Source organism: Erigeron canadensis, chromosome 4 (assembly GCF_010389155.1).
Source record: "Erigeron canadensis isolate Cc75 chromosome 4, C_canadensis_v1, whole genome shotgun sequence".
Lineage (NCBI taxonomy): Eukaryota > Viridiplantae > Streptophyta > Magnoliopsida > Asterales > Asteraceae > Erigeron > Erigeron canadensis.
In genome coordinates, this window is record NC_057764.1 from 28,150,105 (window position 1) to 28,169,551 (window position 19,447).

Genomic DNA, 19,447 nt, shown 5'->3' on the forward strand with positions numbered 1-19,447 from the left:
GATATAACTTTAGTCTATTTTAATTTTCACAATCAAAGTTTTTAGCTTTTTATTTTTATCTTCCAAGAACATTGCAAGTCTATATTTCGTCATCAAAGTTTTATATTTTAACATTAACAGTGTATTGTTTAACGATATGTTTTTTTTGTCTAATGGTAATGTTGGCATTTTAGAATTAATTAATCGCATTCAAGTCTATGTTCAGTTGTTATCCTTGGCCAACGGCCGGGTATAACACTAGTTATTATTATAACTTTTAAGTAGTTCCGTAAATCTTTCATCTTATCGTAATTTTAATCCTATTTATCTTTATATTTTTCTTTGATGTATATTGAAACTGCTTTATAAATTTATTAATCAATTGAAATGTTTATTTGTTTTTGTAACATAATATTTTGATTATGTTATAATCTAAAACTATATTTATGGAAATTAAATAGTATAGATGAACTTTAGTAATTGAGTCCACCGTTAGTGTTTGGGATTGCGTTATAAGTTATTATTTGATTATTTCATTTACACAACTCAAATACGTACCGGAAAGAAAATGTTTGGTAAAAAAATGGATTCTATACGTTTTTATAAAAATATAACGTAGTTTTGAAAAAGTAAGTTAAGACATATTTATTTTCAAAAGCATATCATTTAAATACAAAATTTATTTTATAAACACAATCCCAAACAGCTAAGTTTAAACCCATCAACATATTGAAAGTGAAAATCATACTGACGACTAGAGTCACTTCACTAGTATGCATCACCTTTTTAAACCATTTATGCATCATTTCAACTCCAAACTACTATGTTTTCACTTATGACCTACAAGGCTATAAAAAGGTTTATCGAAACATTAAGTGTAACTAATTTGATTTTATAATATATGCATATAAAGGGTATCAATTTTAAAAACTATGATGATGTAAATATATATAAAAATTAAGCTTTTAATATCAATATTAAATCTAGTAAATTTTATGTTAGAAAGAGAAAATCACAAATACCAATGACGTCATGTTACAAAATTCTTAAATATTTTTATACCAATAAAAATATTTTATTTTATCATTGATGTGCCATACATGATAACATGAATAAGTAGTCAATAATTAAGTTCACAAATACTATTAATAAAAAATTATTGATTAGAGACATATATAATTTTCTATTAAACATATAATAAAATAGAAAAATGATAAATCCTCCTAACTAAATAGCTTAAAAATTCTTCTAACACTTTAAGAAGATGATATGTGGTATCTACTAATTCTTTTTTCTAATTTTGCCCCCTGATTTTTTCACATAGCATCATTCAATAGTTTAAGCTATTTAATTAACATGATTAATCATTTCCCAATAAAATAATAGTAAAATAATTCCACACCACATGTTTTTATCACATCTAACGAAAAAACAAAATACCAACCTATACATACATACATTATTTTATACTTTATTATCATTGGAAATTTTTTTGTTTATTCTTTCCACCAAACCTACTTTTCCTACTTTTAAGTGTAATACAATACCAAATAACAGAAAAAATCAGCAAAGCAAAGGGGAACCAAGTAACGTGTGTTGTTTGATTTCTTCTCTTCTTCATCAATTATATATACATACCACCCACCCAGCCACCTATACATACATACAGCCACCTATACATACATCTTCTTTCTCTCTCCCTGTTTTTCCGGCGAATTAAATCGTAATCTCTCACCGTCACAGCTTCCCGATTCCGATTCCGATTCCGATCAAGTTACAACATATATATATATATACATATATATATATAGTGGATTGGAATTTGAAACCCTAAATACATAACGTATGAGCTGGTTGTTGATAAATCACTTCTTAATTACTTGTCTTCTTTTTCAATTTGATAAACCCTTGGATTATAGAAGTAGTAGTGATATTATAATTTATAGTAATAATTATAGTTTAATTTTGTTCAATTTATTTCAATTTTTTGTTGATAAATCATCATTGTTGTTGGAAAATTTGTTATGGATTCCAAAAGACAAGACAAGTGTAATAATCCTCAATTGAAACAAGGTATTTTTCTTCAAAACTTACATCTCTTTATTTTATATTTCCATCTATTATTTTTCTTTCATATATATATTTTTGTATATAATATGTGTATATGCATGACACATAATGTAAAAGCTCTCGCCTTTATTGAAAAAAAAGTTTATTGTATTGTTTTTTAATACTCAAAATGTAACCTTTTGAGTTTTTGGATGAAAATGAAATGTGGATTAGTTTAATGACAAATAAAGTAGTTTTTTTTTTTTTTTTCTTTCTTTTATAAAGTACCAAATTTAGTGCTTATTCTGAATGCATTATCAAGATCATGCACTTTTAAAATGTACAACTCCAAAGAGCCTCATAAAGCTTGCTTTTTTCAAACTTGCATTTGTATTTTAGTTTTGACAGTATGATGTAATTAACCTTTTATAAGCTTGGTATATGCTATAGAATGTTTGAAAGATGTATGCTAATATGCTAGTAAAACAAAATGTAACAAGTTGGACATATTTGGAAACAATTAGTATATTACTCTATTAGTTTAAGAATATAGTATGTGGTCTGTTATTTAATGGTTGTGTTATAATATAAAAATTAAAACAAGGTATGTCGTAAAGTTTGTTAATTTATGTTAGGAATTTTGTTACTGATTAGAATAGTTTAATCGATAACCGTAACTTTGTTACGCGATGGTCGTGTTTCAGTTTCAAATCTATTATGAATACGTGTAAAAGGGAAAGTTAGTCTTGCAATAAGTTTACTTTACTAATGTAGAACAAACTGTAATGGCCTAATGGGAATGGGGAAATTGACCACTATAATGACTTGATAAGAGTTAGGTTATTGTTGCTTTACAAAAAAAAGAGATCAGATTGTTTGTGGTTCTAAAAGGCTTAACCCACTCAAATCATAATGCTTTTTTATTTATTTGAGGTATTATTGTTGTGTGTCGGTGGGACATTGTCTCTTCTAGAAATTCATGTATGTGGGAAAGTAGTTATTGTGGTCTCCTACGTATGATGATGAGTTGTTTGAGTATATTATTTTTTAGTGAATGTTGATTCACGTTACACGAGATTTAGTGCTCATTCGTGGGGTCTCTACATGCTGCCCTGATTGGCATTTTTGAGTCGTTCAACTTTCTGCGATAATAGATGCTCATTTTGTGGTGGACTGAATTTTACCTCCTCCACATGACCACATATGAAACTGGTGGGGTCAGCTCTGAAAATGTATTATTGTATCTTGATTTGGTCCCAAATTCATGATTATGTTAATGGAGTAGCAAATATTTTGGGAAAAACCTGTAACTTATTATGGTATCTCTGTATATACATGTATATGTACATATGAATTTCTCTGTTCAAATTTGTGTAAGCTTTATTTCTGTCATGGAGAGTCAGCTTCATCTTATGATCTATACTGAATATAAGTGAATAGTTAGGAAGAGCAACACCAGTTATCTAGTTAAATTAGAAAACTGCAATTTTTTTGTATACGTGTGATGCAACCATTCTTGAATAATTTGTTATTAACTTAAAAGTTCCGTTACACTAAATTGTGAATGTTCAGCTCTCGTAAATTAACTTCTGCTTAAACAAGTATAGTGACATAAACTGAGCCAACAAAATAAGGCATGAATTTTTGTAAGGACTGGGTATTAATATGTAAACAGTAAACTTATTAGTAATTCTACTTCATACAATCTAATTATCTTTTCCCCTCAAATTGTAGCAATTTGCTATTCAAATGCTGAAGCAAGGCGTCCAGCCTCACCGTCTGTTATTGTAATTGGTGGTGGTTTTGCTGGCATATCTGCTGCGCGTGCGCTTCATGATGCTTCATTTCAGGTACACTACATATGATAATAATACCTTTTTACCGGCATCATCATTGAAGACCAACCACAATATTAAAGAAAATTTTTTTTTCTTTTCAGGTTACTTTACTTGAATCTCGTAATAGAATTGGTGGCCGGGTTCGCACTGATTACTCATTTGGTTTTCCTGTGGATTTAGGTGCATCATGGTGAGAAGTGCTTTAATAATTCCGACAATTGGAATACTGATAATATACTGATATACCATCATGTGCCTTATTTGTTAATTGTAGTTGAATGTTAATTTTGCAGGTTGCATGGAGTTTGCAATGAAAATCCCTTGGCTCCAGTCATTGGAAGACTTGGACTACCTTTATATCGGACCAGTGGTGACAACTCAGTGTTATATGACCATGATTTGGAGAGGTAATGGAGTTCAGATTTTTATGTGTTGTGTATGCTCTTAGGTTTAACCCCACCTTTTTTGCAACTGGCCCTACAATATTTAACCAAGAAGTCGTAAAATTTCTGAACTTTGGTGTCATTGATGTATTGCTTGAATTATTCTTATTTTTACGTCTTCAGCTATGCACTATTCGATATGGATGGGATTCAAGTTCCTCAAGAATTAGTCACACAGGTTGGAGAAACATTTGAGACTATATTGGAAGAGGTATGTTATCTCTTTGTCAATCTACTTGGTTAATTGTTTGATCAAAGTAGCTTTTACCTTCTTTTCATTATTGCTTTCTTGATGATGCTATATGCATTGCAGACTAATAAGGTGAGGGAAGAGTTCACTGAAGACATGTCTATACAGCGGGCAATATCAATTGTAGTTGAAAGAAACCCTAAACTAAGGTATACTGGTATAGTAATCTCTCAGATAATCTTCTTGATTTATTATTATACTTTTGCCGAATGACACATAACAGGACACTCATGTTCCATTTCTTCCAGGTTAGAGGGCCTTCCTTATAAAGTGTTGCAGTGGTACTTGTGTAGAATGGAGGGATGGTTCGCTGCAGATGCTGAAACAATATCTCTTAAATGCTGGGATCAGGCATGTTTTTTTCTGTCATCATTTCTGTAGATATTTCAGACTTTTAATCTTTTCATTCCAATTCCCTTCTAACTTAGGTTGTTCAGCATTTGAATGCACTTCATACAATCTCAGCCCTATAACCTTCTTACTTACATTCTTAAGGTTAACTTGTTTGACCAATTAGAGATTGTGCATGACCCAAGTAGACTTGTTAATAAGTAAAAGGATTGAACTTGCCACCTTAAGTATTAAGATTACATCATCTCATACCTGCTTTTTTTATGACAGGAAGAATTGCTTCCTGGCGGGCATGGACTTATGGTGCGGGGTTATTTTCCAGTGATAAATACACTTGCAAAAGGACTTGACATCCGATTGAGTCACAGGTAATGATTTACAAGATCAAAATCAGTGGATTTTTATGTGGCCTTTTATCTTACATCCTATTTTTTGTCCTTTTTTCTGTATTCACAAAGGGTTACGAAGATAAATAGACGTAAGAATGGTGTGAAGGTAACTGTTGAAAATGGAACCACATTTTTTGCCGATGCAGCTGTTATTGCTGTACCACTTGGCGTTTTGAAGGCAGGCAGCCTTAAATTTGAACCAAGACTACCCCAGTGGAAGGAGCAAGCCATAGCTGACCTTGGAGTTGGAATCGAGAACAAGATAATTTTGCATTTTGACAGAGTGTTTTGGCCAAATGTTGAATTTCTAGGAGTGGTTGCAGAGACTTCTTATGGATGTAGCTACTTTCTTAATCTTCACAAGGCCACGGGTCATGCCGTCCTAGTTTATATGCCCGCAGGACAGCTGGCAAAAGATATCGAGAAGTTATCAGATGAAGCTGCGGCTAATTTTGCTTTCCTACATCTTAAAAAGATTCTTCCTGATGCTTCTGCCCCAGTAATATTTCTTTCCTGTTGCTATATATTTGAGTTGTATTTTTGTAACCTTTAGATAGAGATGGCAGAGAATAAACAGTTGGTTAATGGGTTCAGGTCAAAGCAGGCAATACTTTGGTACAAGTTTCATTGGGTCAGGTTGGGCTGAGCCAAAACACCTTTTGTCCCGAAAAATCAACTTTTATTTAGTTAACAAATATTAAGTGTATCAAATATCGGCTCGGTTGGGTTTACTTGTCTGACATATTTCCGCAAAAGCAAATGTTTTTGGTTTAACCTGTTTGGCGTGTTAAGAGACAGAGCATAATCTGAATAGAAGCTTTCAAAATGGGTAGGTTGGCAAACCTGTTTTGGTCAAAATAGGTAATCTTTTGGTGTAGGTGAACATGGATTTGGTTGGGTTTTCACACCTCATTTTGTCGGTATAGATACCTTTGTTTATACGTAGTAAGTCTGTCAAATATGGTTGGGTTGGGCTGAACATTTGATCTGTTTCTTAGACAACTTTTCTAGTTTTACCCATAAAGATAAATTATTGTTTGATTTGACCAATTTAAATGAAAATGGGTTGAAGTCCTACCATCACATTTAGGCAGTGAACCAAAATTTTGTGAATCTAAACTTACCACCTTGTTTCTTATGCAGATTCAGTATTTAGTTTCTCATTGGGGCAGTGACATTAATACGCTTGGATCCTACAGCTATGATGCAGTAGGCAAACCCCATGATCTGTATGAGAGGCTGAGGATCCCTGTGGATAACTTATTCTTTGCAGGAGAAGCAACAAGTACCGACTATCCAGGCTCCGTACATGGTGCGTATCACACGGGTCAGTTGGCTGCAGAGGACTGCAGAATACAAATCCTGGAACGTTACAATGAGGGGGAACTTTTCCAGTCGGCCATGGGCGAGGACACCCCTGCGTCTGTCCCATTATTGATATCCCGTTTTTAAACTCGAATACCAATGCTCTATGGATTTATCATAATGATTTGTGTTGGACTTTGTATCACGGATGGTCTGAACTATGAGAATATCAGTTAACATTAAGTAACGTGTCGTAATTCTATGGAATAGTGAATCAGTTATCCAAAATGGAACACCTTATTATATTAGGCATTTGGTGGTATATATCGCAGATTCTGAGCAAGTACTTTGTATTGCTATAGAATGTGCGTAAATGGATACTATTAAGAGAATACTTATTAACCAATTAAATCGTTTAATTTCAATTCGTATTAACCAATTAAATTGTTTAATTTCATCGAAATGACTATGGTTGATATTATTATTTAATTTTATAAATTAAAAATCTTAACAATTATTAATAAAATATATTATTATATTAATATTAGTATTATATTAATAATTGTAGAATAAGTCTTATTAATTTATTTTTTCTTTTATTTTTCGTTAATAATTTATCCTTTTTTAATTCTGAATAATTAATTTATATTATTTTTAGTCATTGAGTTGAAAAGATTTGTTTTAAACTTTTAATCATTAAATTAATTAAAAAAGTTTCAAACACAATAGGAGTTACTCAGAACAAAATACGATTTACAACAGCGGGTTACTTGAATATTAAATCTAAATCAATATAAATTTCATTCAAGATTCCTTCTATTTCTAAAAAAAAAGGTACACAATTTTTTTCATTTTTATATATACGTAGCAGTTTTGCGTATTAATGTTTACAGTTACAATTTTCACTCAAATCAGAAGTTTTAATTGTTATAAAAAAATATGAAAACAAATCTAATTGTTATCTAATTATCATAGGACAGATGATTGAAAATAAACCTATTCGTGTTATGGGTCTGCATTATGATCAAAAACATATACTTGAATGTCAAGTAGAAGATCACAAGTATGTTTATATTTTAATTCGTAATTATATTTCATAATAATATTAAATTATGAGTACAATTTGTTTCAAATAATTTTATAATAGAATAATTATTATAGCATGTGTTTTGTGAAATGACTACGGTAAACAACTTCATCACTATGTCTCAATTAATAATGACATTGTCGAATCTGTGATTATTGTACTACAACTTGCAAAATATAGCACTTAGAACCATATATAACTAAAATTATACGCTTTAATATGAGAAAATCTAATATTGATAATGGGTAATGATCAATATTCCTAATTGTTTAGCCTAAAAATCATCCTAATTAATAGGATCATGACATGTGGTAAATCAGGAGTGAGATTAGGAAAAAGAATTAATGGATTACATGTGTTAACATGTGAGAATTTTTAGAAGGATTAGTTAAGAGGATTTATTATTTTCTATTGATAATATCTTAAGTCCGTATTGGTCTAAAATCTGGTAAATACTAAAGTAATATTGATAAATCCTTTAAAATGGATAATCTAAAAATCCTTTTAAGATATAAAAAAAAAGGTTAAAATCAAAATCAATATATAAAATTAACAAAAATATTTAATGAATAAGATTTCATTATGAGGAGATTTGTAGGCGTATATCATTTATGATTTAATGTAATTTGATTTTTTCATAGACTAACTTTTATGATTTTGGATTTAATAAAATCCACAAGGTACCAAAAATCCTTTTAGTTGATGAAATATAGCGATAATGTTAGCGAGAACGATGATAGTAACAACCAGCACGACGGTGGTTCAGCGGAGTTCGCCGGCAAGGACTGTGTGTCTGGCTGCCTCTCGAACCGAAACCAGTCAGTTACGAGATCAACTTGATCAACTTCACTTTGAAGCATCCAACGCTAGAGCTAAAGGTCCTACTATTACTACTACTTTTTTTTATTCCCTTTTTTTTGCTGGAATATTCCCCCCTAATCAGTTACAACAATAATATCAACATATACATATAAAAATAATTATATAGGTTTTGTTAATGCAATATGAGTAATACAAGTCTATGTTCATTAAAAATGTGATGAATTGGTTATCTCAGCTAACAAAGCACGACAGAGGTTGTTGCGGTTGTCTGAAGCAGCAGAGAAGCTTCGACGACAGGCTGCCATTAGCGTTCAATCTGGGAAAGAAAATGAGGCTAGAGATCTTCTATTTCAAAAGAAGAAGACTATGCAAGCTTTAGAGAATACAAAGAGTCGAATCGAGTTGCTTGATGAGCTCTCAACAAAGCTTTTTGAGGTTTCTACATCCACTTTCTATGTAACCAGTCTTACGAGGTTGTAAGCATTTGCAGGATTTAGAATTCTATAGTTATAAGTTATCACCACCAATTTAGATTATAATTGTTTGTAAAGTTCAAAGGGAAGTAGGGAACCAAATTTGACCCCTTGATGCAATTTACCAGTTCTAACATGTTACCCGATCCACACAACCCACCCATTTCGACATTTTGTGATCTATTGTTTTGGATATTCACTTGATGTTCCATTTGGTGTTAGGCAATATCTCTGCGAGAAAGGCAACTTGTCGGGACAGTTTCACAAGATATGGAAATCGAAAAAGAGGATGCTGAGTCTCCAGTTCGGGTTGTGTCTCCACCTTCTGAAAGTTGGGGAGCTGACGTGAACTCTGAAAATGATTTGTTGAATACTAGCGATGATCAAGAGCTACAAGATAGAACTTATGACATATCTACAGAACTGAAAATAAACAATCTTGAAGGATCTTTACAAGTTCCTATACAAGTTTCGAGAGATGGCATTGACAACAATGATCTGATCAGCAGCTTGACGGGCGTAAGTTCTTATGAAGACTTTTTGGACCGTATTGATCAGCATCTAAACAAAGTTGAAGCTGAGATCAACACAGTTGTGAAGTTCTCGACCTTGGTTCTGGAAAACAAAGAGAGGCCGACAAATCTCAAGGTGCAACAACTGACAGAAATTCTTGATTGTGTTCAGCACATTAGAAAAAGGTATATTATTAATTCTACTAGAGACGGAGCCAGAAAATATTTTATGAGGGGGCAAATTTAAAAGTTGTTTGTCATACTTATAAGAGTCGTAACCTAAAAATGTAAAAAATTTGGGCCATAGCTCGGGAATAGAAAATGGACCTTTAAAAGAAATTTGTTCCCCACACCGGTTGTAACGCTCAAAAGAAATGTATTCTTTCCATGGAAAGATCTATCTCAAGAATAATGCTTTGATGGCCAATGACTTCCAAATAATAAGCTTCCTATTTATTTTTTCTTATGTTTTGAAAAAATTATTAATATATCATTTAAATTTTTATAAATTACATTGTACCAAAACTGGAGTGAGGGCAGCTGACCCCGTTGCCCCCATTGTAAATCCGTCCTTGAATTCTAGTCATGATTCATGACTAAAATAAGGGAGGCAAATGGGTGTATGATAAATCTTTTGTAAACACAGTTTGAAACCGGGAGCATATGGTCGACCCGCAAACACATTTTTCTCGGTGTTTTTGAGTACACGATTGTGTTAAATATGATACAAATACATATTAACACGGGAACAATCTAATGTTTTATTCAATTAAACCAAGTTAGGAAGTTTTATGCATACTTAAGTACGTTTTGGATACTTTTTTCCCCGCTTGACATGCGCTGCCCTTTTCCTTAAACGGCTAGTATGATGATCCTTGTTTATGTGTATGAATCTGTATGTTTGCAGGATTGCTATTATCATGCAGACAGGAGCGGGGATGGAATAAAGGTGTAACCATTTCAACACAACAGCAGGTTAGTATATGAACCATAAAGGCATGATCTGATATAGAGGAAACCAAGTCTGATTACTTGACCCAGAAGCTGTTTCTTTTACTTGGAACCAAGTATGTTTTTATATTTAACAAATTTGATTGATTTGCTGATGTTATAATCAGTTTGATTCTATTATTTTTTATTTTTTTGAAAATCAGTGTACAAAGTTACTTTTTGATTACCATGGTAGTATTATTGCAACAGCTTTGGTGCAACTGGGTCCTTGAATTCTAGTCATGATTTATGACTAAAATAAGGGAGGCAAATGGGTGTATGATAAATCTTTTATAAACACAGGTTGAAACAGGGAGCATATGGTCGACCCGCAAACACATTTTTCTCGGTGTTTTTGAGTACATGATTGTGTTAGATATGATACAAATACATATTAACACGGTAACAATCTAATGTTTTATTCAGTTAAAACAAGTTAGGAAGTTTTATGCATACTTAAGTACGTTTTGGATGCTTTTTTTCCCGCTTGACATGCGCTGCCCTTTTCCTTAAACGGCTAGTATGATGATCCTTGTTTATGTGTATGAATCTGTATGTTTGCAGGATTGCTATTATCATGCAAACAGAAGCAGAGATGGAATAAAGGTGTAACCATTTCAACGCAACAGCAGGTTAGTATATGAACCATAAAGGCATGATCTGATATAGAGGAAACCAAGTCTGATTACTTGACCCAGAAGCTGTTTCTTTTACTTGGAACCAAGTATGTTTCTATATTTAACAAATTTGATTGATTTGCTGATGTTATAATCAGTTTGATTCTATTATTTTTTATTTTTTTGAAAATCATTGTCAAAGTTACTTTTTGATTACCGTGGTAGTATTATTGCAACAGCTTTGGTGCAACTGGCACTCAAATTGTGTATACAATTGAAATGCTAGACATGACTGGCACTCAAGTTGGTTAAAATTTTACTTTCGAATAGAAGAATAATGAGTCTTTCCGGTATTAGTTGAGTTGTCTTATCATACGTGTCCAAGCTTGGAGTTCAAGGTGGTATTTGGATGCCCCCGTGTTGAAACTATTTATGTGAAATTGAATAATTGGAATCAAGTAATCAACTATAAAGAGATGTGCGCAAAAAAGTTGAATCTGTTTTTCGGTTGAAGTTGTAACAATAAATTTCCAGTGGTGTTTAATACTTATATGTTAACTTGTTAAGTAAAAATTTGATTGTTTAGAAAAAGATGGATAAAATACAGGATCCCTAAAGTAATTTCACTTTACTTTCTGATTAGTTTTGTCATGTGTAGTATTAAATTTATAATTTGCTATATATATCTATTAGTTTGTACTCAATTTGGTATTCGGCTCCTTTTTAGTTTAATCTCATGTGGCTATTATTAACCAATAGGTTTCGTAATTTAGTGGCTATCTTGGAGTTCAATTCTAATTACATTAGAAAGGGCGAGATTTTTCTTATGTAGGTTAAACGGAAAGAAAAGGAGGATGAGTATTTTTGATCCAAATGTATGCAGTTGTTTCTATATACCATCACCAAAGTTATACGGTACCTAGCAATCCATGTGAAATGAAAATTGCCAATTAATAACGTAAAAAAGCTTGTATGATCGTGGTTTTTAAAAATCCAATAAAAGAAAAAGGTGGGAGCGGTTTTTATTTATCTCTAACAGAATGAGATTATTTGCCATAAGTTTGTTTGTTAGAGTATTGAACAAAAGTGTTGATAATAACATGCATTTAGAAACCAATAAATAATTAATTGGTCAGTTAAACTTCACTATTAAACTAGTGGATGGATATAAATGCAACAACTTATAAAACGGATACAATGATGACAATGTAATCTAGTTTGATTGGCCCTAATGATTAACATGGATTAGAGGTCTTACTCGAAACCTAATTTGTGTTACTGTTACCTTAACTTTTTCTAGTTATTATTCGTTTAATAAACACTGACATGAATTACTAAAAGAAACAAAAGATTTCATAGGTCATATATATTATACTTTATTTGTCATTGGGTGTTAGCCCAGTGGTCAAGAAATTTTTCACAATGTGGTTTTCTCGTTCGAATCTGTCACATGTAAATTTAGTGAGAGAGCCTAAATAGTGTTATACCCTTTTAACACATGGGGAGCAAATCCTTTAAGCTATTGTCAGGAGTCGAACCGGCGTGGACGCATCCGCGTAGGGGTGCTAGCCATTTATCCGTTGCTGACTTTCATAAAAAGGTAAAAATACTTTACTTGAATCACCGAACTAATGAGACAGTTGCGAATATTGAATCTAAACGGCTCTATGAGTCGCTGGTAAAAAACCCAGCAAAGAGTTATAAGTAGTTTTGAAATGAGTTAGCTATTAACTATAACTATCTATATTACCATCAGATTAGTCAAAGTAAAGTAGACTCTTTAAGATAGACCATTTTAAACTCAAACTAAATTTAATCTTAACCATGTAAGTTCATGATTTTAGATAACCACTAGATCATAAAAGAGTAGCCCTCAACCATTTAAAGTTACTCCCATGCCTGTAAAATGCGTTCTTTTACCCCCGAACACCGACAATGCTGGATAGCCCGAGATTAAAATCTCTGAATTCGGGAAAAACTTGTTGTCCAAATGCTAACTCACTATAGTTAAACTTTATCTAAAAGATACTTTATATTTTGCTTATTTTAATGATTTATATAATTTATTTGAGTCTTTTTAACAAGTAGATATTGTTAAAAAAAAACATGTCTCTTTTTATAACGACTAGATAACGAACCGAAAGAAATCAACAGAATTAACTTATTTGAGTTTCACTTATATCTAATACCTTGTCTCATAATCGTTTCAAATATTCATTATATTTTCTTTATATTTATGTTATAACATATCACATAATACATCACCATGATTCCATGAAAGCCATTATGTCGTAAGCAATTGCTTTATGCTGTTACATGAATACATGACTAGTTTCGCATAATCAAATACATGAGTCATGACTAGCATTTATGGTCTTAATAAGTATATTCACGACTATCATGTGTAGCACCTAGTATATAAATGCACCTTAACATTTAATATTATCCGATTGAAAATCCATATCCATATAAAATATTATATTGGTATGATGACAGCAACAGATGAGACGGTGTAATGGTAGTGATGGTGTTGTATTAACTGTAAAAGTAATTGATATTAAAAGAGGTGGTGCAACCATTTTAAGGGTTGAAAGATCTATATTGTAAATTATTTCGTTAAAAATATTAGGGTTTTGCTAAACGAAGCCCCAAGGGCTTTCGTTAAGGTACATTAACTAGTTGTACATTTACCATAAAATTCAGGGGTGGGCTTTTAATATAGAAATGTATAATCTTTTTATGCACGTTAAGTAAGCCCTAAGGTTTTTGTTTAGCATTTTTCTATTTAATATTATTTTAAAAAGAGTTTTATACATCATCATGATATTAAAGCTTAAAACCCACATTGAATATTACTTATTATTACTAAATGCAGCGTTAAAAGCTGTTATTAAAATGATTATTTGATTATTTTTTTTTTTTGAACAACTGAAATTTTATTGCCACAAAAAATAATCAGCCAGAAGCTGAACTACACCATAAGGGGAAAATCAACAAAAACAAACATTAAGCTATTACATTAAAGCTCTATGAACGTATGAAGTCTTGTTTGAAATTCAAAGGCACAACATGACTTTAACCGATTCGACCATTGTGTTTACGCAGGGCTTAATGTTGTCAAAGACTTGCTGGTTTTGTACTCTTCAAATTATTTGATTGCTTTTAACATAAAATTTAAATCCGAACATTTTAACATAGAAAATATTTTTTTTTAAATTAAAAATGCAAATATGCAACCCTAAAAAATTGCATTTAACAATTTTTTACATTAAAAAAGAGGAAAATTAGTAATGTTGATAGATTCTTTTCAAAAACAATCCCAAACATATATATACATAGAAAAAAAATATATATACGTAGAAAAAATTCCCTACAAAATATACATATGAAAATTTGACAGGAGTAATACGGAGTAGTACTTGACTAGTTGTTTCTTTGTGGGGGTCAAAATTTGTCGTCACCAATTTCATTTCCCAATTCTCTTTTTCCATTTTACTACTCACAATTTATTTTTATATATTTAAATTTTATTTTCTATACATACACATATACATACATATATACTCTAACAAAAACGATCCACCGCCTCACTTATAATTTCGGTACCTAATTAAAAAAACACTCTGGAAATCATTTATAGGGTTTTATAAATCAAAATTAGGGTTTCTGATGATCTATTCAACTGGTAAGCTCTTCTTCTTTTTTAATTGTTTTTTTTTTTTTTTCATTTCATTTTTATTTCCACTTGAATTTTCAATTGCTTTTTTAGTTTCTTAACACAGACACACACACACACACACACACACACACATATATATATATATAATTGTAAGTTTAATTTAGTGAGTGTAAAAATGGAAAGAACAAAGAAGTAAAAGTTTTGGTGTAAAAATAGAAATAATTTGTAGAAGGTGTTAGTTATAAAAGATATACCAAGAGTTTGTGAAGTTGGGTATCGAAATTAAGTTAATTGGAGGTGAAAAGTTGAAATCTTGGTTAGTAAAAATGACAACCCTTGTGTGGTTATGCTAGTCAAGGTTAGCCTTACCTGGTTTAAGTTTGTGTGAAGATAGACTTGGACCTTGTGGATTGGTTGGCCAAAAGCCAGATTTTACCGTTACAAAAATAAAGATTCTGAAACACAAGGGTGGTCGCCTAGTGGTAAACGCTTGGTCTTTAAGGGTGAAATTACCTAGAGGTCCCAAGTTCGAATCCTAGATACCAAAAAAAAAAAAAGAACAACCTTTTGGCCACGGAGGTTCAGCGGGGACGAATCCCGGTTTTTTGCAAAGCGGGTGGTTGCACGGGATTAGTCGGCTCCCAAAGTGGGCCGGGTAACTAGCTTAACCCAATATTTTTTTTAAGATTCTGTTCTTGTATCAATACCATAAACAGTTAAACACCATCTTCTATCTCTTAAGATAGTCTTGTACATGACTTTTGTTAAGATAGTCGTGTACATGAACTTGGATGAGGTAGTCTCTCTTTGGGAGCATTTTATCCGGTTCAAGTTTGTCTAACAGTAGACTTGGACTTCGTGGATATGTCGTTGGACACCATGGTTACTGAAAGTAGGATCATTTTTTGTATGTCAAAATCATTAATCATTACATCTTTTTGAGCTTGAATTTGTTGAGATTTTGATAATCTTTAATTAAGGGGCTAACTAGTAACTACAACAATATGTATCAGATTTTCTCTGCTTGGAAGCTCAGTTTATACCGATTATGATGTAACAAAATTTTATTTTGCTACTATTGTGTGCATCTTATCTACTTATAACTTGTAAGCTGGTGATGTGTCGCTGGTTTTGATTTCGTGGAAGATGAAGTGCCCGCTTACTTGATAAAGAGGTTATTTGGCTACATACCATAGCAATAAGTTGATAGGAAAGCTGGATACATTTTGATGATTTAAGCCATGATTTAATGATATTCCTTAATTCGGTCAACTGAGTTATTTTTTTAATAATTCTTTTTATATCTCTGATTGGCAGGGGTAAGAGTTTTACAAGAGGAATGAATGATTACGAAGTGTCATGGTTGTGTTATAGGGTGAACTGATCTTTAAATTTTAGGACGTTCTTGGACAAATATACTTTAGTTAGTCTTGGTCTTTTTGACTTTGTTTAAGTAAATTTAAATTAGGTTTGGTAGGTTATAAAGATGGCTGATGAAACAGTTAAAGATTCTGTATGGACAAGACAGCAGGATATTGCATTTGAACATGCACTTATTACTTACCCTGATGAGGATGCTAAGGATAGGTGGGAAAAGATTGCGGCCGAGGTTCCAGGGGATAAATCAGTGGAAGAGATTAAGAGTCACTATGATTTGTTACTTGAGGATTTGGACCGGATTGAGTCTGGTGTCGTTCCTTTGCCTTTATATAGTTCCTCTTTGGACGACTTAGAAAACCAAGCAGGTGACGGTGGAACCAGTAAGAAAGGTGGAAATGCTGGTCAAAATGCCAGTGAATCTCATCATGGTGGCAAGGCCTCAAAGGCAGATCAAGAGCGTCGGAAGGGAATTGCTTGGACCGAGGATGAGCACAGGTATTTTCTCAAGTATATACTACTTTTATCTTTTTGACTTTCCTGAGTGTTATGACAGGTATCACTTATTATTTATTTATACGAGTTTGTAATTAGAGGTGTTCTATTAGTAGTATGGAATTTATTGATGTTTGCATCCAGAATTACTGGCTGTACATTATGATTTTGTGTTATGGCTTAGTTGCTCAAGGTTCTTGTCGACCAAATCACTTTTGGAACTAACAAGGTTAAGCTACTTTGTAGTAGAACTCATAAGATTGTTTAGGGATCTGTATACACATTATCTTATAATGATTAGTATATAGATGCGAGAATCCCCCCTTTATATAGTAGTAATTACATATGAGAAACTACTTTTCATGGGTTATGCTACAGATTATCTTGTAGCACAAGCTAGTTTTCATAGGTGTTTATAGATGCGAGAGTCCTCCCCTGTATTTAGTAGTATTTACATATGAGAAACTAGAGATTAAATCTTTGTTTTAGAATTCAGAAGTTTTAGGTCCTAGTATGAGATTTCTACTAGAAGTCTATGTCATAAGAATTTCCGAGGAATATACATGATACAAAAGTGTCTGAAGTAGCCAACCATTAACATCTTTATTCAAACCTCATCTTTGAGTCCCTAAAGTTGGTACTTGCTTATGTTTGATCAGATGAGCCCTTTTATGAGTGCAAACTTGGAGTGATATACTACAGGTCTGACTGGTCCTATATAAAGTAACTAATTTTGAGGACCCTTGAGGGGATGCATCAGATCTAAATAGGTAGCAGGGTAATTAGATACCTAAGGTTTGGTTTCTTATTCGTGGAGTAATTGATATGACATGGTTTATGGTGTCCTTCATAGGAAAATACATCTATGTGTAGACATGGTAAACACTTGATTTGTGTGACCAGACCTACAAAGTGATTTACAAATGTTTATCTTCATCAAAATCTACTAGTTAAACTTTATTTTGATGACTTTCCAGTGGTCACAAAAGCTGGTTCACTTCTCTGGTGGCCATCATTTATATCTCTATGTATTGAGATGATAAACATGCAAATATTTCATTTCCAGTTGATGATTTTTGAGTGAATAGTAGTTCAAAATTTGGGATATATAGATTTCAAGAGATATTATGTGAAAGTTAGGGCAATTTGTACAAGCAGAGTATCTAGCATGCCAGTATTAAGGTTCAGGTAGCATGCTATTGGAACAGCTGCTAACATACTATATATAGTGATATGTTCATGCAAACATGATTGTATGCAAACATGATTGTATGCACATATTAACAGCCTAGCTTCTGTTGAAATCCAAAACAAAATAGAACTGTTGAGTTGTACTCCAAGTATTTTCTGTAACTTTCTTGACGATTTTGTATTGTCTTGAAATAGTGAATTCCCTTACTTGAACTTATTAGTCCTTGGACGGAACTTATGAGTTCCTTGATGAGGAAACTAGGTATAGCAGTTTCAGTTTGTTTAATGCTTCCTCTGTATCCCTCTCGACCATAAATATTAACAAGACATGATAATATGTACACACATGTAAATATCTAGATACATATGCATGCATATGTACATATGTATTCTTTGTATACGTATGTATGTATCACTTTATAAGGCGGGGGACGTTTTAGAAGTAGGCTGTCTTAGGATCATACCCCCCTCATATACTGCACATTAGTGAGATTGGGTGTCGTTGCTATTGTATGTATGTTATGTTATAAGTAACTAATAACATATAGAAGTTTACAACCCTTACTAATAACATATAGAAGTTCATTGCAACCCTTATCTACTTATTATAGGTATACATGTGTGTGTACGGGTATTCTCTTGTGAATACTCATTCTAGTCCACTTTTAGTTTCACGTATTGAAAATTTGAAATATGACATTAACATCTACAGGTTCTATTTCTTGTTATTTACTTTTTTGTTATGGGCCAATGCAGATTATTTCTTCTTGGTTTAGAAAAATATGGGAAAGGTGATTGGCGCAGTATATCTAGAAATTATGTGGTGACCCGCACCCCCACTCAAGTTGCAAGCCATGCACAAAAGTATTTCATTCGCTTGAACTCCATAAACAAAGATAGGAGGCGATCAAGCATCCATGACATCACCAGTGTCAACAATGGAGATGTGTCGGTGCCCCAACCGCCAACAAACGATTCCCCTGCAGGAAAATCAAGCAAACAAACCACAGGTGTCAACATGTATGGTGGAACCACAATTGGTCAACCAGTAGTAGGAACACCTGTAAATCTTGCAGCACCACCAGCCATGGGTTATGGTGTGGGAACCCCAGTTGTCCCGGGTGTACCGCCAAACTTGGACCCTAGGGCATCTCGTCACAGGTGAAGAAAAATGTAATTGTACAAACAGTAGCTAGGTTTGTATTTTGTGGGTGATAGTAAGTAGAAATGATTTTGCAGAAGTTTCATGAGATTAGTTCCATCTTAATATTTTGATTATATTCTCGAATAAGACATAGGGGAATGAATGCTTTGCTTATATGTATGTTATGATTGGTTACACAGCAATGCACACATCATTATGCTCCGTTTGTATGAATGCCATGCCGTCAGAGTTTGGTCAAGTGATGCCTTTGTTACTGTATAAGCATTGATCCTCGACATGAGGGTCGTTTCACACAAAGCTTCTGGTCTGTCTGAATTGAATAAATAAAGTAGGCTGGAAAAATGCATTGTGTCATTGCAGTAAAGTACTCAGTAATTGAGCAAAGTACCTAAGATAACCCATATTCTGTACTATACCTAAGATAGCCCATGTTCT

The 19,447-nt window shown here is 32.6% G+C and overlaps 3 protein-coding genes across 4 annotated transcripts; all 3 read left to right on the top strand.

Moving 5' to 3' along the window:
• Positions 1–1,564: 1,564 nt before the first annotated feature.
• Positions 1,565–6,847, top strand: LOC122595094 (polyamine oxidase 2-like). Its single transcript, XM_043767399.1, has 10 exons — positions 1,565–2,052; positions 3,763–3,878; positions 3,968–4,056; positions 4,160–4,273; positions 4,433–4,520; positions 4,623–4,708; positions 4,808–4,910; positions 5,181–5,278; positions 5,369–5,798; positions 6,443–6,847. Exons 1-10 carry the CDS (start codon positions 2,004–2,006, stop codon positions 6,749–6,751), a joined length of 1,482 nt encoding a protein of 493 aa, XP_043623334.1. The 5' UTR covers positions 1,565–2,003; the 3' UTR covers positions 6,752–6,847.
• A 1,414-nt stretch (positions 6,848–8,261) lies between these two features.
• On the top strand, positions 8,262–11,461 carry LOC122596515. Its single transcript, XM_043769103.1, has 5 exons — positions 8,262–8,569; positions 8,749–8,948; positions 9,209–9,684; positions 10,406–10,473; positions 11,053–11,461. Exons 1-4 carry the CDS (start codon positions 8,410–8,412, stop codon positions 10,443–10,445), a joined length of 876 nt encoding a protein of 291 aa, XP_043625038.1. The 5' UTR covers positions 8,262–8,409; the 3' UTR covers positions 10,446–10,473; positions 11,053–11,461.
• A 3,221-nt stretch (positions 11,462–14,682) lies between these two features.
• On the top strand, positions 14,683–19,225 carry LOC122595685 (transcription factor SRM1). 2 transcript variants are annotated; one of them, XM_043768108.1, is made up of 4 exons: positions 14,684–14,790; positions 15,798–15,958; positions 16,102–16,659; positions 18,604–19,225. In XM_043768108.1, exons 3-4 carry the CDS (start codon positions 16,271–16,273, stop codon positions 19,010–19,012), a joined length of 798 nt encoding a protein of 265 aa, XP_043624043.1. In that variant the 5' UTR covers positions 14,684–14,790; positions 15,798–15,958; positions 16,102–16,270; the 3' UTR covers positions 19,013–19,225. The 2 variants fall into 2 exon arrangements, with proteins under 2 accessions (XP_043624044.1, XP_043624043.1); XM_043768109.1 differs by lacking the exon at positions 15,798–15,958 and having other exon boundaries at positions 14,683–14,790.
• Positions 19,226–19,447: the final 222 nt, after the last annotated feature.

Coding starts and splice junctions, on each gene's coding strand:
- LOC122595094 (XM_043767399.1), top strand. CDS start 2,004: ATGGATTCCAAAAGACAAGACAAGTGTAATAATCCTCAATTGAAACAA. Junction 5,279..5,368: donor GACATCCGATTGAGTCACAG/GTAATGATTTAC, acceptor GTATTCACAAAG/GGTTACGAAGATAAATAGAC. Junction 5,799..6,442: donor TTCCTGATGCTTCTGCCCCA/GTAATATTTCTT, acceptor TTTCTTATGCAG/ATTCAGTATTTAGTTTCTCA.
- LOC122596515 (XM_043769103.1), top strand. CDS start 8,410: ATGTTAGCGAGAACGATGATAGTAACAACCAGCACGACGGTGGTTCAG. Junction 8,570..8,748: donor ATCCAACGCTAGAGCTAAAG/GTCCTACTATTA, acceptor TGGTTATCTCAG/CTAACAAAGCACGACAGAGG. Junction 8,949..9,208: donor TCTCAACAAAGCTTTTTGAG/GTTTCTACATCC, acceptor ATTTGGTGTTAG/GCAATATCTCTGCGAGAAAG.
- LOC122595685 (XM_043768109.1), top strand. CDS start 16,271: ATGGCTGATGAAACAGTTAAAGATTCTGTATGGACAAGACAGCAGGAT. Junction 16,660..18,603: donor TGGACCGAGGATGAGCACAG/GTATTTTCTCAA, acceptor GGGCCAATGCAG/ATTATTTCTTCTTGGTTTAG.